Here is a 21,543-nt window from a genome sequence, read left to right as displayed (position 1 = left end):
GGATTCAGTCCCTTTTTTTCATTACTTTGTTTATGTCATGCCATACCCTTCTGGCCTGAAATGTTTCTATTGAGAAATCTGCTGACAGTCTAATGGGAACTCCCTTGTAGGTGACTTTCTGTCTCTCTCTTGCTGCCTTTAAGATTCTTTCCTTGTCTTTATCTTTAATGTTTGCCATTTTAATTATGATGTGTTTAGATATGGGTGTTTTTTTGGGGGGAGGGGGAGGTTCATTTTGATTGTGACTCTGTGCTTTCTGAACTTGAGTGACTTTTTCCTTCACCAGGTTAGGGAAATTTTCTATCATTCTTTCTTCTAACAGGTTCTCTATTTCTTGCTCAGGTCCTTCTCCTTGTACCTCTATGATGTAGATGTTGTTACATTTCATGTTGTCCCAAAGCTCCCTTAAACTATCCATCTGCTTTTTAAAAATTTTTTTCTAATTGCTGCTCTCATTGGGTATTTTCTTTTACCTTGTCTTCTAATTCACTGATTTGGTCCTCAGTTTCTTCTAATCTACTGTTAATTCCTCCCAGGGTATTCTTTATTTCAGCTATGTCATTTTTCATTTCCAATTGATTCTTATTCATGGTTTCTACATATTTTTCATGCTTATAAAGTTCTCACTAAGTTCCTTATAGTTCTCATTGAGTTGCTTGTAGTTCTCACTGAGTTGTTTGAGCATCCTTATAACTATTACTTTGAACTCTATATCCAATAAATTGCTTGCCTCCATTTCATTTAGTCCTTTTCTACCAATTCCCCCTTTTCTTTCATTTGGGAATTGTTTCTTTGTCTCCTCATTTTAGTGGGTCTGGTCTTCCAGGGCACTGGGTCAGGTGCACTGGGTCTTGGTGGCAGGTCTATGTATCCAGGGGTGTCAGGTGACAACTCTGGGGCCAGGCACAAAGTGGAGGGTCTGGTTGTCCAGGGGCATCAGGTCACAGCGGCAGGGCCAGGTGCACCACATCAAGGTGGTGGAGCCAGCCATCCAGGGCGCCAGGTCAGTGCAGCAGGCTTATATATCTGGGTGCCTCTCATCCTTTCTTTGTCTGAGGATGTATATATTTTGCCCAATTTCTTAAAAAAAACATGGTTTTTTGGAAGAAAATTCTAGGATACCAGGCATTTATTGTGAGTCTATTGGAAATATAATTGCACTGTGTCCTGCCTTCCATTTTGCTGTCGTCTAATGATATTTATTTATTTACTTATTTATTTATTTATGGTGTCTTTTTTTTCTTCTATGTAGAAATCTGTCTTTGCTATGAAGCTAATTTTAAGATTTGTTTTGTCCCTTTCTTATCCTGCAGTTTCATATTGCAGTGCCTATGTGAGGGTTTCTTTATATTGATTCTACCTGGAATTTGTTGGGCTTTACATTTGGTGTCTTTAACAATTCAAAAATATTCTCAGCCAGGATCTCCTCAAAGATTGCTTCTTGTACATTATCTATGTATTCTGGAGCGCTTATTATTCTTATGTGAGACTTTTTTCACTGTCTTCTGTGTCTTCTAACAGTTTCCATACTTTTCCATTATTTGACTTACTGCATTGCAGTTTGGATAACTCCTCCATTTTTATAATAGAGCAGTTAGCTCACTCTTTCAGCTTTTTCTAACTCTTCTGTTTAATCAACTCAATAAGCTTTAAATGTTAATTATACTCTCCATTTTTTGGTCTTCTATTTGGCTATTTTATAATTTTGCTTGCTCATATTTATACCCTCTTGTTCTTTGCTCTAGTTTTAAGGCTTAACTTTCATTTATCCATTTTTTAACTTTTATTATATATTTATTAGAGGATACCCTCTAATAAAGACAAATTCTGATTCATCAACTTAAAAATGGTTTGTTTCTTCTTGCCATAGATGAAGTTCACATAAAGGCCTACAGAAAATAGTTACCTTCTTTATCCTGGACTTGTCCATTATCATTGCACAGTGCAATCATTTTTCCTTTGCTAAAACACATATTCAGAGCTTTTCCTTTGCTTCTCTTCACAAAGTAATGCCATCACAGGCCATCATTTTTATGTTATTCATCTAAATTAATTTTGTCATTTCTATAATCTATCATTCAATAGAAAGGTTCTGGGCATATTTGAAGAACCTCTCAAATTGCCTCCAAACCTGACTTTGAGACTATGTTGAATTTTTATGCTTGAACTTAGAGCTGGGTTAGGGCAGGGGCTCTGACTACTGAGACTGGAAGAGCTTATCTAGGCTGATGGAGGGTGATTCCTAAAGAAACCATTTCTGTCTAAGCTGATATATTGTGCTTAAAAGGATGAAGTCCTTTGTCTTAGTCAGTCCTGAATTGATGTCCGAGAAAATGCAGGGAAAGCACTTTCGCCTGCTATGTGGGTCAGGAATGATAAAGCAAGGTGCTTAAGCAAGAGTTCTTTTTTTCTCCTGTCCTTTAAATATATTAAATATTGTTATTTTATATCCTGCATTTGAATTCTAATATCTGAGATCTTAACAGGTTTAATGTTGCTGTTTCTGCTGCCTTCTACTCATGGTGACTTCCTTCCTTGTATATTTTGTGACTTTTGATTGTAAAAATGTTCCTTGGAATATTGTCTGTGGAACTCTTTTGAGGACTGAATTCTACTGTCATTCCTCCAGAAAGGATTTATATTTCTTTCTGCTAGTCATCAAGGGACTCTTCCAACCCCTTCGTACTTTAACTTTCCCAGGGGTCCACCTAGTGCCCAGATTAAGGCAGGCAAGTTTCCCTACTGTCCCCTTTTGTGCAGCATGCTTATTCCTTGTTCACCTTATTGTTTTGCAATTTTATATGCAGCTTCCTATTAATTCCCTCACCTTGTGTGGGTATGAGGCTTAATCACCTTTTCCTCACATAGCACAAAGCAATCAAACTAGTTCAAGATTTCCAGGGTTCCGTAGAAATGATCACATGAAACCCAGCCTTGAATCTTGCTTAGTTCTTGCTTTCACTACATTTTCAGCCTCTGGAGATTCCTTAATTTCATGCCACCTTACTGATGCATTTTTAAATGAATTTGAAATATTTGCTTCAGCATTTTAATTGTTTTAGCAGAAGGGTTATCCATCTCATTGTGTATACCAGACAGCTTGAAACAGAAGCTGGTAATTCTCCACCTACTCCGCAGTCAGGCCTCCTTGCTAGACCTCTCCACTGAAACCACTCTTGTCAAGATCACTGATGACTCTCATATGGCCGTGTCCTGTGGTAATGATCCATCATCATCTTACTTATTCTGCTCAGGAGGATTCAGCACAACTGATCACTCCCTCTTTCCCAAGCAGGTTCTTTCTCTGGCTCTCAAGATGCCTTACATTTCTTGTTTTCCTTCTAAACCTTTGCTTTCTTGGTCTCCACGGCGGAACTCATCTCCTCTTCTAAACCTAAAAATATTAAAATTCCTGAAACCTCATTCCTGAACTTTCTTCTCTATCTACATCAGCGGTCCTCAAACTACGGCCCATGGGCCACATGCAAATACAAATATTGTATTTGTTCCCGTTTTGTTTTTTTACTTCAAAATAAGATATGTGCAGTGTGCATAGGAATTTGTTCATAGTTTTTTTTTTTTAAACTATAGTCCGGCCCTCCAACGGTCTGAGGGACAGTGAACTGGCCCCCTGTTTAAAAAGTTTGAGGACCCCTGATCTACATTCTATGCTATATGATCTCTAACCCAACATGTTAATCCATCTGTGTGCTGGTAACTACCAAATTTATATTTTCAGCCCTACCTCTCAAGAACTCTAGAATTACATTCAACTGTCATCTTAAACCAAACATGTTTAAAACTTATTCCTCTCCCTCCAAAAATCTAGTTTTCCACAATTCTTTCCTATATCTTTAAATGGCATCATCATTTATTACCCCATTGCCAGAGTCATTATGGATTTTCTCATTCCCTCCCTCACACCTTTCCTCCAATCCTTCAGTGGGTCCTGTTGGTTCTGCATGCAAGATCATCTTGACTCTGACCACTCCTGATGTCCACCATGAAAGTTGAAGCCAACATCTCCTGTCACCTGGACACTGACTATAGTCCCTAAAATGCCCTCTGTTCTCCTATACGCAGCACCAGTACCACTACCACTATCATCATTACTACCACCTCCAATAAAACCTGCTCTCCTCCAGCTACAGATCCTTTAGAAAACATAAACCAGGGCATGTCCGTCCCCTACTCAGAGTTCTCATGCCTTCACTCATGCTGCCCCCTCTATCTGCAAAGCTCTTCTCCCACTTCCTTCTGTGGCTCACTCCTTCACATCATTTACATTTTCACTTACATATCCCCTCAGGAAGGAAGCCTTCACTGACTGGTCCTAGTCTGAGTTTCTGTCTCATAGCACTCATCATCATGTGAAACTATACAAGTTATTGTTTCTTCTTTACGTTCCCCACTAGAATGTAAGCTTTGTAAGGGCAGAGCCTTTGTTTATCTTGTTTATCATTCTATCCTCAGGACCTAGAAGCACGATCATAATAGATGCTCAATAAATAAATAGTTTTGAATTAAGGAATAAATTTCATTTAATTCTCACAATATCCAGTGAGACAGAAATGATCTTTCCAATCTTATAGATGGGGAAACTGAAATTCAGAGATGCTAAATGATTTGGCCATCTTGTGTCAGAATCAAACACAAATGTGTACAATTTTAGAAGCCACAGTATTTTTTTATTTTCAAATCTTAAACTTTTCACTTTGAAATGATTTCAGATTTCCAAAAATGTTGCAAAAATAACGCTGAGTTCTCTTTTACCTTCACTTTCACTCAGCTTTCCCAAATGATAACATTTCTATTGTCCAAAGCAGGAGGTTAATGTTGCTGGAGAATTGGCAACTATTTATATTTCATCAGTTGTCCCACTAATGTGTCATGTGAGTCTCTTCCAGAACAGAGGTCTCAGCCTTGTCTCTCATGACTGACACTTCTGAATAGGGCTGACTCTTAGCATCACGATATACTGGTAGACAGTGCCCAGTGCTGGGCTCATGCAAAGCTTCCCATAAAAAAACCAAAAAACTATTATTGTTGGGGCAATACATAAAACTTCCTTTTGAGGAGTGGAAGGAAAATGGCTCCTGATGTTCGTCTGTTTTGCTTAGCTTGGCAGACCTTGACGTGTTTATAAAAAATAGTGAGGGCAGCTTGCTCAAGAAAGTCGAAAAAGGAGATTCCAACGGACTGGTCGAGATTATGCAACACCTTATGGCTCTTAAAGAACGGCAGAGCAGCACTGACGAGATGTTTGAACCCTTAAAGCAAACCATTGAATTGCTGAAGACCTATGAACAAGAGTTGCCGGAAACAGTGTTTAAGCAGCTGGAGGTCAGTGCAAAGTTTATGTTTTCCTAATAAAAGAAATAGAGGGAAAGTTCCAAGATTTCAGAGTCGGGTGAGGTGGGTTTAAGGAAATGGAAATCAGGGCTTGCTGACAACCCAAGGTCCATATTTTGGACTATATGTGTCATGTATGTGTAATGTCTAGCACATACCTGAAACTCAGTAAATTTGAAACAATATGATGCTGGAGTGGTGTGGGAGAATTGATGTAGATAAGTGTTTGGGGTTATTGTTACCAGAATTAGGGATGAGCCAACTTTTTGATTCAGTGGGGGAAAAAAGCAGGTCTTAGAAATGTTAAGGTGTTGTAAGTAGAAATGGAAACATAGAAAATAGCCCAGCACTCCTGAAAGTAGAGAAAAGGGCACGGATTTCCAGGTTAGAGGTTACGTCAAGAGGAACAAGAAGAACGGTATTGAGTGGGAAGTAGGTGATAGTCAGAAGAGCAGGCAACCCGGGAGACACGTCAAGGCAGGGGGGTTGAGAACAGTCCAGTGGTACCGGGACGTTGGCCCTGGCACTGCAGCAGAGATGAGGACCCTGGGTACTGCTCCGCTTTGGGACTGTGGGGAGGGGAGCACCAGGTGGGTCTGAGCACACTGACATCTCCTTTGCAGGAGCTGCCTGAGAAGTGGAACAACATAAAAAAGTTGGCCATCACTGTGCGGCAGCACGTGGCCCCCCTGCAGGCCAGCGAGGTGGCCCTTCTCCGGCAGAGGTGCACCGCCTTCGAGGCTGAGCAGCAGCAGTTCTGGGAGCGATTCCACAGAGAGGCGCCCTTCAGGTACAGCCCCAGGTTGCCGCCACTGCCTCTTTTCCTTTAAACATGGCGATCTCGGAGTCACTGAGGATCTCTGCATTGCGTTTGCCTGTTCTCTTAGTTCAGGGACACTAGTCACCCGTCTTCCCTCCCATTGAGTTCCGTAGGTTAGAACATGGTGCTGATGTGGGCAGTCCTATCATGGCCTGTGTGAGATGGCCAAGGGCTGTTCAAAAAAAAAAAAAAAAGGCTAGAACCTTCTGTTTCTCCAGGTCTAGAAAGGGATTTAATGTGGTAAAATTACTAGAGGTTTTTTAAAACATAAACCTGACATGTACCATTCGGTAAGTTTACAAGTACAGTGTGTTACTTTGATACATTTACATATAGTGATATGATTGCCAATGTAGCAATGTTTATCACACTGCATAATGATAGTGCAGTATTATTGTCTACTAGAGGCCTGGTGCATGAATTTGTGCACGGGTAGGGTCCCAAGGGGGGAGAGGGGGCCGGGGCCCGATCGGCCCTATGGGCAGGTGGTGGGACGCCCTTGCTGGCCCGAGATCCGGATCCATCCCACTGACTTTTGCACCAGTTGTCGGGAGCCACCTGGAGGCTGTTTTTATATTGTTTCTTCCTTGCGGAGCATCTAGTGAAAGGAAGCAGCTGTGGTACCCAAGGCCAACTTCCAGGAGTCCAGCAGTGCTGTTGGGATCATGATGGTGGTGCTGGTCCGTCTGTGCCTGGCTCATTCTCTGGAGATTGGACCTGCAGGACTACTGAGGGAGGGAGTGGCTGCCACCGGGCTGTGGGCTTCTGGGTTGGGTCTCAGCTGAGTGGCACTCCCACTGTGGGAGCACACTGACCACCAGAAGGTAGCTCCTGTGTTGAGCATCTGCCCCCTGGTGGTCAGTGTGCATCATAGCAACTGGTCATTCCAGCCATTTGGTGGTTCCGTTGCTTAGGCATATATATATGTGTGTGTGTGTGTGTGTGTGTGTGTGTGTGTGTGTGTGTGTGTGTGTATATATATATACATACACATACACATACATACTAGAGGCCCTGTGCATGAAATGCATGCAAGAGTAGGCCTTTGCAGCCCCAGCTGCTTCAGCCCTCGCAGCCATGGCACAGCCCCAGCTTCATTTGGAAGGTTACCCAGAAGGTCATCTGGAAAGACATCTGGATGGTTGTTCTGCTGTTCAGCCATTTGGTCAATTTGCATATTACGCTTTTATTATTATAGATAGATTCTAGAGGCACAGCATGACCTGTGGGGATTTGGCCGAAACTGGCAGTCCAATGCCACCTGCCACTCCCGCTCATCCTGGCCCCACCGCACCTTCCGCGGGATCACGCCCAGTCAGTCTCAATTGGGAAAGGCTCACGCCACCACAGCAGCACTTGCCAGCCATGAGCCCTGCATCAGGCACCCATTGGTCAGCTGAGCAGTTCTTCCACTGTGGGAGCACACTGACCACCAGGGGTCAGCTCCTGCATTGAGCATCTGCCCCCTGGTGTTTAGTGTGCATCATAGCGACCAGTCAACTAATCATTCAGTCGTCCGGTCACTTAGGTTTTTATATATATAGATTCATTATGTTGTGCATTCGTTTCTATGGCTTATTGACTAGTTGTTACAAGTTTGTACCCTTCAATGTACTCTTACTGCCACTCCCATCACCTGGTAACCACCATTTTATTCTCATACAATACTTGTCGTTCTATGACTTAGCTCAGTACTATGTGCTAAAGGTCCATCGTGCTGTTGCAGATGGGAGGATATCCCTCTTTCTCGTTGCTGAATAATATTCTATTATGTATATGCTTCACATCTTTTTGTCCTTGCCTCCACTGATGGGCCTTCAGGCTGTTCCCTTATCTTGGCTATTGTGATAATGCTTTGATAAACATGGGAGTGATTATATCTCATTGAAATCCAGTTTTCATTTCCTTTGGTTATATACCCAGAAGTGGCATTGCTGGATTGTATGGTAGATCTATAGTGGTTGGAACTAAAGTTTCTAGGATTTTACTAAACTGTTAGTATTCTAAGTTCTCACAGAGTCCTTTTTTTTTTTTAAAAAAAAAAAAAAAGGCTGATAGAATTTAAAATAATTTTGGAAGGCATTTTGGAGGAAGATTTGAGGTAAAAGATTTACTTTGGGGTGTGCATTCTCTCAGACACCCCCTACTTGTAATTAGGGCTCTTTATATAAACAGAACAACTATAGGATGGGCAGTCCACTCACATGTGCGCGCGCACACACACACATCTTCTCTTGGTGAAGATGTCCATCTGGGCTCTGTCTTGCCCACTGTCAGCACCTGGGGCTCCAACCAGAAGAACACACTGATCTGGACAGCCCTGTGTCTGCTGGTTCTGGATGGTCCCGTGTTGTTGGTTCTGGATGGTCCTGTGCCTGCTGGTTCTTATGGTCCTGTGCCTGCTGGTTCTTATGATCCTGTGCCTGTGGTTCTGGATGGTCTGTGCCTGCTGGTTCTTATGATCCTGTGCCTGTGGTTCTGGATGGTCTGTGCCTGCTGGTTCTTATGGTCCTGTGCCTGCGGTTCTGGGTGGTCTGTGCCTGCTGGTTCTTATGGTCCTGTGCCTGCGGTTCTGGATGATCCTGTGTCTGCTGGTTCTTATGGTCCTGTGCCTGCGGTTCTGGGTGTTCCTTGTGTTGCTGGTGAAGCGGGCACTGTCCCCTCACCTCGGCTCCAGGGCTTCTTCCTGTCCCGCTGAGCTGCTTTCTGGCTCTCCCTCTAGTTTGGGAGGGACAAGCTTGGATGTTGCCAAACTGAAGATGCCCTATGTAAGGAGGAAGAAACGTTTTCATTTTTAAGGGTTACTTACCCACGGAAATGCAATGCTGTTAGACACAGGTTAACATAAACAAACAAACAAAACACCCACAACTTTATTGGAAGGACGTTTAGCACAGTGATTATGTGCATGGGCTTTGGCTTCAGGCTGCTCAGTTAGACGTCTAATCTCACGTCGACAACTTACTGTGCATGTCAGGGAGCTACTCAACATCTCCCTGCTTCCGTTTCCTCATCTGTTAAATGGGGCTAAGAATAACATTCACCTCAGAAGGTTGTTAATCTTTGCTCTGAGCCTGCCACCAGGGTGACCAGCCATCTCGGTTTTCCTCGGACTCTTCTGGTTTAACCCTGAAGGTCACACATCCAGGGAAGCCCCTCTATCTCAGGCAAAGTGGATCATGGATCATCCAACCCGGCAGTGAGGACCTACTTAATCCTATTATTCATTCATCAAACATTTATTAAGCAGCTACTGCCTCCCCAACATTATACTTGTGACTACAGAGAACAGGATGAGTATGTTAGGAAGCAGGGAAGGACACACGTGAAATATACAACCTGGTCTCTAAAGCAGTGTGCTGCCGTGAGCTGCCCATCAGAGTCACCTGGGGGCATTAGAACTCCCAATGCCCAGCCTTCCTACGGACCATTAGTACTTGGTGACGCCCCCCCAAGTGATTCCAATGTGCAGCCAAGTTTGCGACTGCTGCCCTAGGGGAGTAACTGGTTCAGTGGATCTCAACCTTGGCTGCACATTAGAATCACCGGGAATCTTTTTAAAATCCTGATTTCTGGGCCTCATCCTCCGGAAATTCTGTTTCTTTGTTATGGGGTGGGGCCAAAACATTAGTAACAAAGAAACAGAATTTCCGGAGGATGAGGCCCAGAAATCAGGATTTTAAAAAGATTCCCTGGTGGCTCTAATGTGCAGCCAAGGACTCATCCACTGCTTTAAGCAGTCTTGCCAGGGAACGTGGCTCCAAACACGTGAGTATCCTTGAAAGTAATTGCCTCAGGAGCTATGCCCTTGTTCCCAAGAAGCATCCATTGCTCGAAACATTAGTGGCACTCCTTCCGGGCCTTTTCAGTGGGTCTGAGGCACGTTGTGTTGACTCTCCTTTGGCAGACGGTAGAAGCTTCGAAATCCAACACTGATGGTGCAGAGCCAGAGCTGATGGCGAAACTGGTTACCACTCTGGGCCTCCTGCTTCATGGTAGCAGCAGTCACACTGACTGTGGCAGCCTTAAAAAGAATGACACAGGTTTTTTTTTCTGCATCAGCTGTCCCTAAAGAAAATTTCAAGAAAGAAATTCTAAAGATGTTTGGTGAACTATCTTCCCAAACAGACTTCTGAGACTGCTTGAGAGGAAACAGTGCCTCGTTTGCTGGTGTGCTTTTGCATGTCTGTTGGAAATCTGGTGGCCCTCCCTCCTTCGTTGTTACATCAAGTGTGCATATCGATCAGCTGGTGTTGTTTCTTCATTTGCTAGCTGCATTGTTCTCTCTTTCTTAGCACTTGTATCTGCTGCCTCTGAGGACATCGCTACTCTTTGCTGGGTTTTCCAAATTCACATCTGTTAATTTGACATGCAGATGCATCTTTGCAAAAGAAGCCTTTGAAAAGAACTGCTCACAGCAGTGTGGGAAACCAGACGCTGCCGCAATTCTGATGTATTTCTCTTCTTGTCAAGAAAGCCATCAGGACTAGAGCAGAATTGTAGATTTGTTGCTGAAGGGCATCTTAGTGGGTGTCAGCTCATGTTTTTTTTTTTCTTTTTTAATCCTCACCCGAGGATATTTTCCCATTGATTTTCAGAGAGAGTGGAGGAGAGAGGGAAAGACAGAGAGAAACATCAGTGTGAAAAAAATACATTAATTGGTTGCCTCCTGCAGGCCCCCGACCAGGGCCCAGGCCAGGGAGGAGCCTGCAACTGAAGTATGTGCCCTTGACCAGAATTGAATCCGGGCAGACTCTCTCTAGCCACTGAGCCAAACCAGTTAGGGCTCAGCTCATGTTTTGTTTGGTTTCTTAGTTTGATGTTTGTGAATTTGTGTTTTTAAAATTTTTAAAGTACTGAGTGTGGCAAATGAGTATAATCCTGGCTCCTTCACTTTTAGGTCCTTTACAAATTTCTAAAATGCAGACCCTGGTCCATTCCTCTGTGAATGCAAGTTTCTGCTCCTGAGTCAATTGAGGGTTAAGCTCACACTGAGCTTGTCTTTGAGGAGAAAAAGGAAAGTGAGTGTCTCATTAAGCGCTTGCAGTCTGACAGGTGCTGGGTGAAGTCAGGTTGCTTGGGTTGAGGTTCTTCATGTTCAAGTCAAGTTTTACTACCTCCTTTAGTGCTGAACTCTAAGCTGTCTCAGCATATTCTTAGCTGAGCTCTCTCACAACACAGCAATTGGCTAAATCATCATACTCAGATTCAGGAACTTTCCACAAATTTTAAAATTGGAGACTAACTCTTCCCTTTTTGAGTGAAAGGAATGCTTCATTCATGCTTCTAGCTGCATTCACTTCTTTAGTCTTCCTGACCTTGAGCAAGGTCTTCCTGGCCTTAAGAAACGATGCCATGACATGCAATCTTTTTACCCACATCAACGCCAAGTAACCCAGGGGTTTCTAAGCCAAAGCATTTGATCCCGATGAGCTCCAGCGCAATGGAGGCCATTCGTGTTTTCCGCTGGAAGAGCGATCAGAGAGAGATTGGGGAGGGAGAATCAGCAGGATTGACTGAGTATGGGAGATAGAGAGGAGAGTCTAGCATAATTCTCCACCTGGCTGGCAACCAGATTCTGTGAACAGTTGGGAGAGCATTCTTGGAGACACTCTCTCACTGGGTGTTGCTCTACATGATAACCAGAGAAAGCAAGGCTTTCCAAATAGCCCAGTGCAGCAGACACGAGGAAAGAAGGGCCCCATCTTGCTTGCACAGTGTCTGCTGTCTCTTTGATAGCTAGAGGAAAGAGCCGTATTAGTCATTAAATCTCCCAGAGACGTATTGAAATCCTGAGACCTGTCATTAGTTCAGCTTGATCCTGTTCTTCCAATTAATCTGACTCATTCACATGATTCAGGCTTCCATAGAGCAGAAGCGGTTCTGGTCTTAACAGTGGAGTTAGCAAAACATGATGTAAGTGGTAGGGTTTTAAGAAAATACACATTCCCTGACCTCTGAGACTTCCAGCCTCAGGGACAATTTCAAAAATGGGTAATCTGACATGTTCATTGGGTGCCAACTTGAACCCCCACTGAGGAGGCAATTCACACTTCCTGTGGAAGACAGTGCTTGAGCCATAGGTAAATGAAAATTAGCCATTTAAAGGAAAGAGGTGGAGTGAGGGAGGATATTCTGGGCAAAGGCAGCAGAATATACAAAGGCACAGAAGAGTGAAGATGCAGGGAATAGCTGGAGAACTGCCTGTCTGTATGGCTGGAAAGGCAGGAAGTGGGAGATGAGAATGGAGGGGTCCATGTGCCCAGATTTTGTCCATGATCAGCCACTTAGAAGTCTAAATACCATGCTCTGATGGCTGTTGAGAACAGATTAGGGTGAAACAGGCCAGGTGTTCCATGGAAGAGCAGATGAGAGAGAGATTGGGGAGGGAGAAGCAGTAGGATTGACTGAGTATGGGAGATAAATAGGGAGGAGAGTCCAGCATAATTCTCCACCTTTCATTTTGTACAAGTAAGTGGAAGGTATTGTTTTACTGCTCACTGAGACGGGGGGCCACAGAATGAGAAGAACTGAAAGATCACAAATTCAGATCGGATATGTGCAGTTTTATGATAACCTCTGGAGTATCAAGCAGAGGTGGGTTATCATTCACTGTATATGCAGGTATGGTACTGAGATGAACATTTACCAACTGCTAGCTTCCCAAGAATTAAGTCACTTATCCCACTCCCTCTCTCCCTGTGCCCATGTCCCGGTCACACCCGAATCAATCACTTTTCTAAGATCACACGCATGAGCACCATAGTTCCATTTCTCTTAATTATAATTTTATTCATCCAGACTTTCTAGGCATTTCTCTTTTAGATTAAAATACTTTTGCATTATTATTTTAATTTCAAAGACTTACTATACCCTTTTCCCTCCTATTACTTTCTTGTTCTTATACTGTATGGCTCCCTCAGGTTTTGTAGAACTGCTTCAAGTTTATTAGGCACATTAATCAGGTCTACGAGTATCCTGACAACTTGCACTAGAGTTTTGAAATGGGAAGAGGGTTACCTGCCCTCATGTCTAGAGGTTCCTTTCACTCCTTAGGCCAAATTGATTTTTATGTGTGCTCATCTACAGGAAGTGATTGTCCACAAATTTAAACTGTAAACAAAAATTATGCCACAGGGCTGATGAAGTTTGGAATAGGTTCGACAAATGATCACCTCTTATGAATATTTAAGGAACCAATATTGATTAAGAATTTCATATGTGCTGAGGAAAGAGTGGCTAGCAAGATTGTTTATTATCTTCTGCGTATACCCCAAACACTTGAATCATATCTTACTAATAAATTATTCCTGAATTATAGTCCATTAATAAATTAAACAAAATATGGGCTTTTAGAGTTTTGTCTGATAGATTTTTGTATTAACACCAAGAGGCTAAGTTTACTTTTTTTAAAAAAAATTTTTAATATATTTTTTTGATTTTTTACAGAGAGGAAGGGAGAGGGATAGAGAGTTAGAAATATCGATGAGAGAGAAACATCAATCAGCTGCCTCCTGTACACCCCCCACTAGGTATGTGCCTGCAACCAAGGTACATGCCCTTGACTGGAATCGAACCTGGGACCCTTCAGTCCCCAGGCCGATGCTCTATCCACTGAGCCAAACCGGTTAGGGCTAAGTTTACTTTTTAGGACTGTTCTAGTTAAGATAAAAAGCAGAACGTACACTCTCCAACAGTTAGTCTTTGCAGATGAAGAATAAGCAGAAAGGCACTTATGTCTGGGGATGGTTCCTGCTGGACCACGTGCCATGAGGATTTACCTTTCTTTTCTTCGAGGTCTTTTTCTATTGCTCTTATATGGCAGTGAGCGCCTTGCCTATACAAACATAGGGCCCCTAAACTTTGGGGACTCCAACCTTGTGTTTCGTTCTGAAACACTTGGGAGCCAGAGAATAGTGAAGATGTACAATTATGTTGAATCTCATTCTTGTAAGATGTAAATCCACAATCAAAGTACACGGGCCACAAAGTATTTGAACAACTGGGAATCAAAGATAGGAAGGATCAAAGTTACCCTGACACTAATTTAATGGCATGCATAACTGTTACTGTGTTCCATGATCATTAGGCTTATGTGGTGAGCAGTTCAGATAAATAGCTTTAATTAAGATTATTTTCCATCTTCTCCAGTCAAATATTTCCAAAGACATCTGAAAGAAGAGGCAGTTCAAGAAAAAGAGTTCGTATGTCATTCTCTTCCTTTTTGCCTCTCCTCTATACCCCACCAACTCACATGCCCAATCCTAGTCACTCATTTCCTCTCAACTTCACCTTCATGATGTACCTGATGACGCCCTATTCTGATTGTAGAGGAACATAGTATTCACCCTGAAGTCATGGTATCCCCAATATCTAGCCCTCTAGCCACACAGAACCAAGAAAGCCTGAGGTCAGAAAGGGTTAAGACTTTAGCGAAGGAGATGGGTATGGAGCGAGGTTAAGGGAGGAAAATGAGAGGCTCCTTGAACACATGGGTTCTGGGCTCTCCTGACCAAGACAATGTCATCTTCCCCTGTGGGTCCTTTGCATGGAAAGTTCTGATGCGGGGGTAGGTGCTATTCTGGTGCTATACCGGGGGCCAGCATACAGTAGGTTAACACCGGTGAGGGTCAGCAGCAGTGGATGTGTGCCATAAGCACCAGAGAGAAGAGGATGAGGAAATGTGAACTGAAACTGTAGAGCTAAGTATCTGCTTACAGAAGTCAAGTTCTGATCCAGAGGCTGCCCCTGGATGTGAAGGGAGAAGGCCAGAGAAGGGTGAAGGGGCAGATCAAGGACAGGTTGGCAGAGGGACTTGAGACACACAGTGACTGTATGGGCCTTGGTTCAAGTGGTTCTCAAACTCGGAGGTGCTGTTGGCTGAAGCTGAGGCCGGTTGTCAGACAATGACGGCAACCTGGCACATTGGAACCACGTGAGGAGTTTGAAAAATACCCTTCCCTGGGTCCCGCACCCGAAGATTCTGGTTTAATTGGACTGGGGAGCAGCCTGAGCCTGGCAATCATCTAAAGTTTCCAGGAGATCTGCTCTGAAAATCCTACTAGACTGAGAACCACTGCCCCAGAAGGAGCAATGCCAGGTGGGGTCCGGGCTGGACTTCTGAGGGCCAGCGCTGTCACTGAAGGACTGCCTACGCTTGTAGCTCCCAGAAGGAATCTGGCTTTACAGCACCTACAGTACAAGACAATGCTCTTGTCAAGTGATGTGGAAGCCAACAGTAGGGAGGCTAACAGGGGTGTTCCCCCCCTCCCTTGGATGGGGAAGTTGGTAAAGCAGAGGATGAGAGAAGTATTTTTACCTTCTCCCACGTGAAGAAAAGATCCATGCGTGATATTCCTCTTGAATTGCCTTTCCCGCAACTGGTTATGCCTAGCCTATTCCAACCTCCCTGAATATCTTTTCTTCCCAGGCTTTGGTGGAAGTCACTGCTCTTTGCTAAAATCCGAAGCGTTTAAAGATGTAAGCTGGTGTTAGTTTGGGGATTCTAGGAAATGGGGCCTGTCTGCCACACTTACAAAGCGAACACATTATGTTTTGTAGGTTTGATAGCACCGACCCTCATCAAAGCCTGGATGCCAGGCACATGGAGCTCCAGCAGATGGAATCCGCCATGGCCTCCATCTCCGATTCTGCCAGCTTGTTTGAGGTCAACGTTCCTGACTACAGGCAGCTGAGGCAGTGCCGGAGGGAGATCTGCCAGCTAAAGGAGCTCTGGGACACCGTTGGCATGGTGACCTCCAACATCCGTGCCTGGGAGGCCACCCCATGGAAGAGCATCAACGTGGAGGCTATGGACTTGGAGTGCAAAAGGCTTGCCAGGTACCTGCGGAACCTCGACAAGGAGGTCAGGGCCTGGGATGCATTCACGGGCCTGGAAAGCATGGTGTTGAACACGCTGACTTCCCTGAGGGCAGTGGCTGAGCTGCAGAACCCGGCCATCCGGGAGCGGCACTGGAGGCAGCTGATGCGGGCCACGGGCGTGAGCTTCACCATGGGCGAGGGCACCACCCTGGCGCAGCTTCTGCAGCTCCAGTTGCACCGCTTTGAGGACGAGGTCCAGGGCATCGTGGACAGAGCTGTGAAGGAGATGGGTATGGAGAAGACCTTAAAGGAGCTGCAGGCCACGTGGGCCGGCATGGAGTTCCAGTACGAGCCCCACCTGCGGACCAGCGTCCCTCTGCTGCGTTCAGATGAGGACCTCATCGAGGTTTTGGAGGATAACCAAGTCCAACTTCAGAACCTGATGATGTCCAAGTACATAGCCTTTTTCCTGGAGGAAGTGTCGGGCTGGCAGAAGAAGCTGTCCACGGCGGATGCTGTCATCTCCACGTGGTTTGATGTGCAGCGGACATGGTCCCACCTGGAAAGTATATTCATTGGCTCCGAAGACATCCGGGCTCAGCTGCCCCAGGTACCTGCTCAGAGAATGCTGCTTGTTTCCTTACCTGAGCCAAGGGAAGAGTGCCCAGTCCCTGCATCCTCTAGGGCCATGGTCGGCAAACTGTGGCTCGCGAGCCACATGCGGCTCTTTGGCCCCTTGAGTGTGGCTCTTCCACAAAATACCACATGTGGGTGCACACGTACAGTGCTATTGAAACTTCGTGGCCCATGCACAGAAGTCGGTATTTTGTGGAAGAGCCACACTCAAGGGGCCAAAGAGCTGCATGTGCCTCGCGAGCCGCAGTTTGCCGACCACTGCCCTAGGGCCTAGACCAGTGATGGCGAGCCTATGACACTAATTTTTTTGGTTGATTTTTCTTTGTTAAATGGCATTTAAATATATAAAATAAATATCAAAAACATAAATCTTTGTTTTACTATGGTTGCAAATATCAAAAATTTCTATATGTGACCCGGCACCAGAGTTACGTTAGGGTTTTTCAAAATGCTGACACGCCGAGCTCAAAAGGTTCGCCATCACTGGCCTAGACCTTCCCTTCTCCGCCACTCACCATGGCTTCACTCAAAGGCGTCTCCAACAAACATGACCTGACACGCCGCCAAAAGTCAGGCAGAAAAAAAGGGAGGTGAGACACACGGTATCAGTTTGTTTCATAGACAGGTGGGGAAAGAGAGGAGAACTTGGTTTTTAAAAAGTAAATACAAGAAAGGGGAGAAATATTAGTTCTGCCGTCTGGGATGAGCTGCTCATGGGTCGCTCCGCAGGTCATTACAATGCCGGTCTAGACTAGCAGGGGACTTGCTTTGCTGGCAAACTCCAGCTACTTCTCAGCAGTGAGCCATTCTGCAAACCCCATGTCTGCGCCAGATGCTAAATACCTGTCTTCAGCTAAATAGTGAGCGATGAATTTCTCTAAAACATGTGTTCTCATTTCTCCCTTCCCTAAGGTTGATTGCCTCTTGTCCTAATTATTGTGCCATTATCCCGCCCCCCTCTCAGTGGGCTCTAATTCATTTACGACGTGTGTGTTTTTTTATGGCCTTTTTCTCTATCTCTTCAGCACAGAAAGTTCTTTGCTTACAAATCAGTTTGATTCCAAAATGTAACATGTAGTTCAGGTCTTGCTTGAAAGTTAAAGCACATTTCATTAAAACGTTATATGTTTCCAACTCATCCCACAAAAGCATGTGCAATGTAATAATGCAGATTAAAGGTTGTACATTTGGAATGAAAGGCAACAGAGAAGTAACAGTTCTGTTAGAGCCATTGTAATTCAGCCAAACTGAGCAAGCCAGACTTTTTCCCTCCAATGCCCATGATGGAGGAGGAGCAGGTCTCATTAGAAGGTAAGGACACAGGTGGAGACTTGTGTAGACTTTATAGGGAGCATTGAAGAACTTGCAATTACACATAATAAAGAATTAGCATCATTAACTTCTCAACACAGGTTGGTGTTAAAATATGTAAATATACATTCATTTTCTTTGTATTAGCAATGCAACAACAGAGGCAATTTCAAAACAACAAAATCAGTCATAATCTTACACTCTGACTAGTAGCTAATTACATTCAATTATGAATATTTCCCAACTTTTGTTCATGTATGTACATAGTTTTACATAATTGTTCTTGGCATAACTATACTTTTTATCCAGCTCTTTTTATTCAAACATTTATGCTGGATATTTCCAATACATCTGTACCCTTGATACTTTGGCATCTTTAATTGGAGTGAAATATCTCATTGAGGAATCATGATTTACTCAACCCTGCCCTCTGGTTGGTAAACCTTCTTCGGAGAGAGGTGTGGATGCAGAGGTCTGGAGCGGACAGGCCACCAGGGTGGGCTCAAGTCCTCACGCTCCCACTTGCAGGGCCTGGGCAAGTTACTTAGCCTCTCTCTTCCCTAGTTTCCTCACATGCCAATTGGGACTAATACTGATGCCTACTGCAGGAAGTTAATTGAAATAGTACACATCGTATACACCATTATGGTTGTTTGTATGCAATAATAATACCAACAGCTGTAAGCAGGTGCCAGGTATTGGGATAAATTGCTTTGCATATCATATATTATTGTCTCAGTCATATCAGCAACCCTGTGAGGGTGTGGGTGTTTGGGTGAAACAATGGTATCTATTTAATTTTGACATTACATTTGCTGAGGAAAAACTTACCTTGGTTATAGTACAAAACTTCTGCATGGACCCAGAAAAAACTATTGGGTTCACTATCTACCTGACTTAGGAATTATTGTTTAATGCCAGCAGCTCTCAAAGGGTGGTTCAGTGGCCCCTGAGGGGTCGCTGAGACCTTTTCAGGAGATCCTCAAGGTCAAACCTACCTTAATAACAAGCTAAAGTGTATTTATTGGGTTTTTATGCTCATTCCTCCATGAGCGGGCAGGGGGCTTTCCAGGAGCCGTGTGACATGAGCTGTCACAACAGACCGAATACAGGAGCAGACAGGAGAGTCTGGCCGTCTTCTGAGTTAGACCTGACACAAAAGAGATTTGAAGAAGTAAAACAATGCTACTTCTTTCTCTGAGTTATTTTGTTTGGAAAATATTATTTTATTTTTTAATATGTTTTTATTGATTTCAGAGAGGAAGGGAGAGGGAGAGAGAGATAGAAACATCAATGAGAGAGAGATATTGATTGGCTGCCTCCTGCATGCCCCCCTAGCCCCTGGGGATCGAACCCACAACCTGGGCATGTGCCCTGTCTGGGAATTGAACTGGGGACCTCTTGGTTCATGCATTGATGCTCAACCACTGAGCCACACCAGCTTGGCTGGCAAATATTATTTTAGACAAATACATGTTATTATGTTAACTAGTAAGATTAATATTGTTACTTTTTAAATGAATTAACACATTTTTAAAATTTTTCAACTTCGAAATTTTTATAGCTTCTAATGTAGAGGATATATTGATGGATATAATTGTCTACTTACAAAGAGGTTCAACTCTTTGTACTCCAACAATTGTTTTACAGTGTAAGAGAATATTAAGACCAAAATGTTTGTGAGCTCCAGGCTTAAGCTAAAGGTATTGCCTTCTTGGAGTCTTAGGACAGCCTAGGAACAGGTTTTCGTTCTGACTCGCTACGTAAGGGGGCTTCTTAGCATGGAGGGGAGTGGGAGTTCATTGTCTCCCTGTTTTTATTTGCAGGATTCGGAAAGATTTGAGGGCATCGACATGGACTTTAAAGAGCTCGCTTATGATGCTCAGAAAACTCCAAATGTAGTGGAAGCCACCACCAAGCCAGGGCTTTACGAGAGGCTGGAGGACATTCAGAGCAGGTGAAGGCTGCTTGCTGCCCCTCGGTGAGGACGGAGGAGGCCGGTCCTCCCCTCTGTCCCTGAGGTCCTCACTTCATTTACCCGCCCAAGGGAGCGAGCGTGTGTCTGTGTGTGTGCCTTGGTTTGCTTGCACAGTGGGTAATACGGGGTGGAACGAGAGGTGTTTATCCTGATGGAAATGGATCAGTGTGGCGTCGGCAACTGCCCCTGCTGATCTCCACATGTGTTCTATGTGTTGCATGTTTCTGCGTGGAGGCAATGCCTATGACCTATGGGTCTAGTCCAGGGGTGGGCAAACTTTTTGACTCGAGGGCCACAATGGGTTCTTAAACTGGACCGGAGGGCCGGAACAAAAGCATGGATGGAGTGTTTGTGTGAACTAATATAAATTCAAAGTAAACATCATTACATAAAAGGGTACGGTCTTTTTTTTTTTTTTTTAGTTTTATTCATTTCAAACAGGCCGGATCCGGCCCGTGGGCCATAGTTTGCCCACGGCTGGTCTAGTCAGTGGTCAGCAAACTGCGGTTCGGCAAACTGTGGCTCGCGAGCCACACGTGGCTCTTTGGCCCCTTGAGTGTGGCTCTTCCACAAAATATCGGCTCTTCTACAAAATACCAACTTCTGCACATGGGCCACAAAGTTTCAATCGCATTGTACGTGTGCGCTCGCACATGGTATTTTGTGGAAGAGCCACACTCAAGGGGCCAAAGAGCCGCATGTGGCTTGCCAGCCATGGTTTGCCGACCACGGGTCTAGGCAGACTGAGTTAGGAAGTTCTGTTTGCTCATAGGTTGTACCTGTGTGAGAAGGCCCTGGCGGAGTACCTGGACACCAAAAGGCTGGCCTTCCCCAGGTTTTACTTCCTCTCCTCTTCTGATCTGTTAGATATCCTTTCCAACGGCACAGCCCCGCAGCAGGTAAGCCAAGGGAATGCTGGTAGAACCCCCAGAAGGACTGAGGAGCCCCAGCAGGGGCGTTTCGGGTTCCCCATATGCCTCCTCCCTTCCTAACTTCAGAGCTTCCTCATTCCCAAGCATCACTGCTTCTCAGGACGCCCTCCACTCACCAATGGCTCTTTCTCCCCGCGGTGGAGTTGGAGACGCTTTGAAGATGGCAAAATGAGGCCTCTGGAGAGAGATCCACTCAACAGCAGTCACAAGCCGTAGCTCAGCCTGGCAGGTGCGGCTCAGTAGTTGAGTGTAGACCCATGAACGAGGAGGTCATGGTTCACTTCCCAGCCAGGGCACATGCCTGGGTTGTGGGCTTGATCCCTGGTAGGAGGCATGCTGGAGGCAGCCAGTTGATGATTCTCTCTCATCCTCTCACTCTCTCTCTATCTCTCTAGCTCTATCTCTATCTCTCTCTATCTCTCCCTCTCCCTTCCTCTCTCTGAAATCAATAAAAACATTTTAAAAAGCTGAAGCTAAAACTCTCCGTGGGGAGATGAGATGGAAGCTGTGTTAACTTGACATCGGGTGGTTTAGTTGAAAGAGTGCGTATGAGAAGCCCAAATTTCGGGTCCCACCACCTGTTCTGGCCCCTTATTAGCCATACAGTCACTGCATATTGCTTCTTTGAAACAAACATTTCTCATCTGTAAAATAGAAGAAGCCTACTGTGTTACAAGATTTTTTAAATATTA

General features: G+C 44.5%; 1 protein-coding gene across 1 annotated transcript in view; it reads left to right on the top strand.

Moving 5' to 3' along the window:
* Window positions 1-21,543, top strand: part of DNAH9 (dynein axonemal heavy chain 9) — a 343,788-nt gene that overhangs the window by 71,897 nt on the left and 250,348 nt on the right. The window contains exons 18-22 of the mRNA XM_059668596.1: window positions 5,121-5,343; window positions 5,976-6,142; window positions 15,734-16,604; window positions 19,768-19,898; window positions 20,692-20,818. Coding sequence (XP_059524579.1) covers window positions 5,121-5,343; window positions 5,976-6,142; window positions 15,734-16,604; window positions 19,768-19,898; window positions 20,692-20,818 — 1,519 coding nt within the window. The remainder of the gene's footprint in view (window positions 1-5,120; window positions 5,344-5,975; window positions 6,143-15,733; window positions 16,605-19,767; window positions 19,899-20,691; window positions 20,819-21,543) is intronic.

This window comes from Myotis daubentonii, chromosome 16 (genome assembly GCF_963259705.1).
Source record: "Myotis daubentonii chromosome 16, mMyoDau2.1, whole genome shotgun sequence".
NCBI classification, from domain to species: domain Eukaryota; kingdom Metazoa; phylum Chordata; class Mammalia; order Chiroptera; family Vespertilionidae; genus Myotis; species Myotis daubentonii.
The sequence above is the reverse complement of the archived record's forward strand: the minus strand, read 5'-3'. Positions and strand labels throughout refer to the sequence as shown.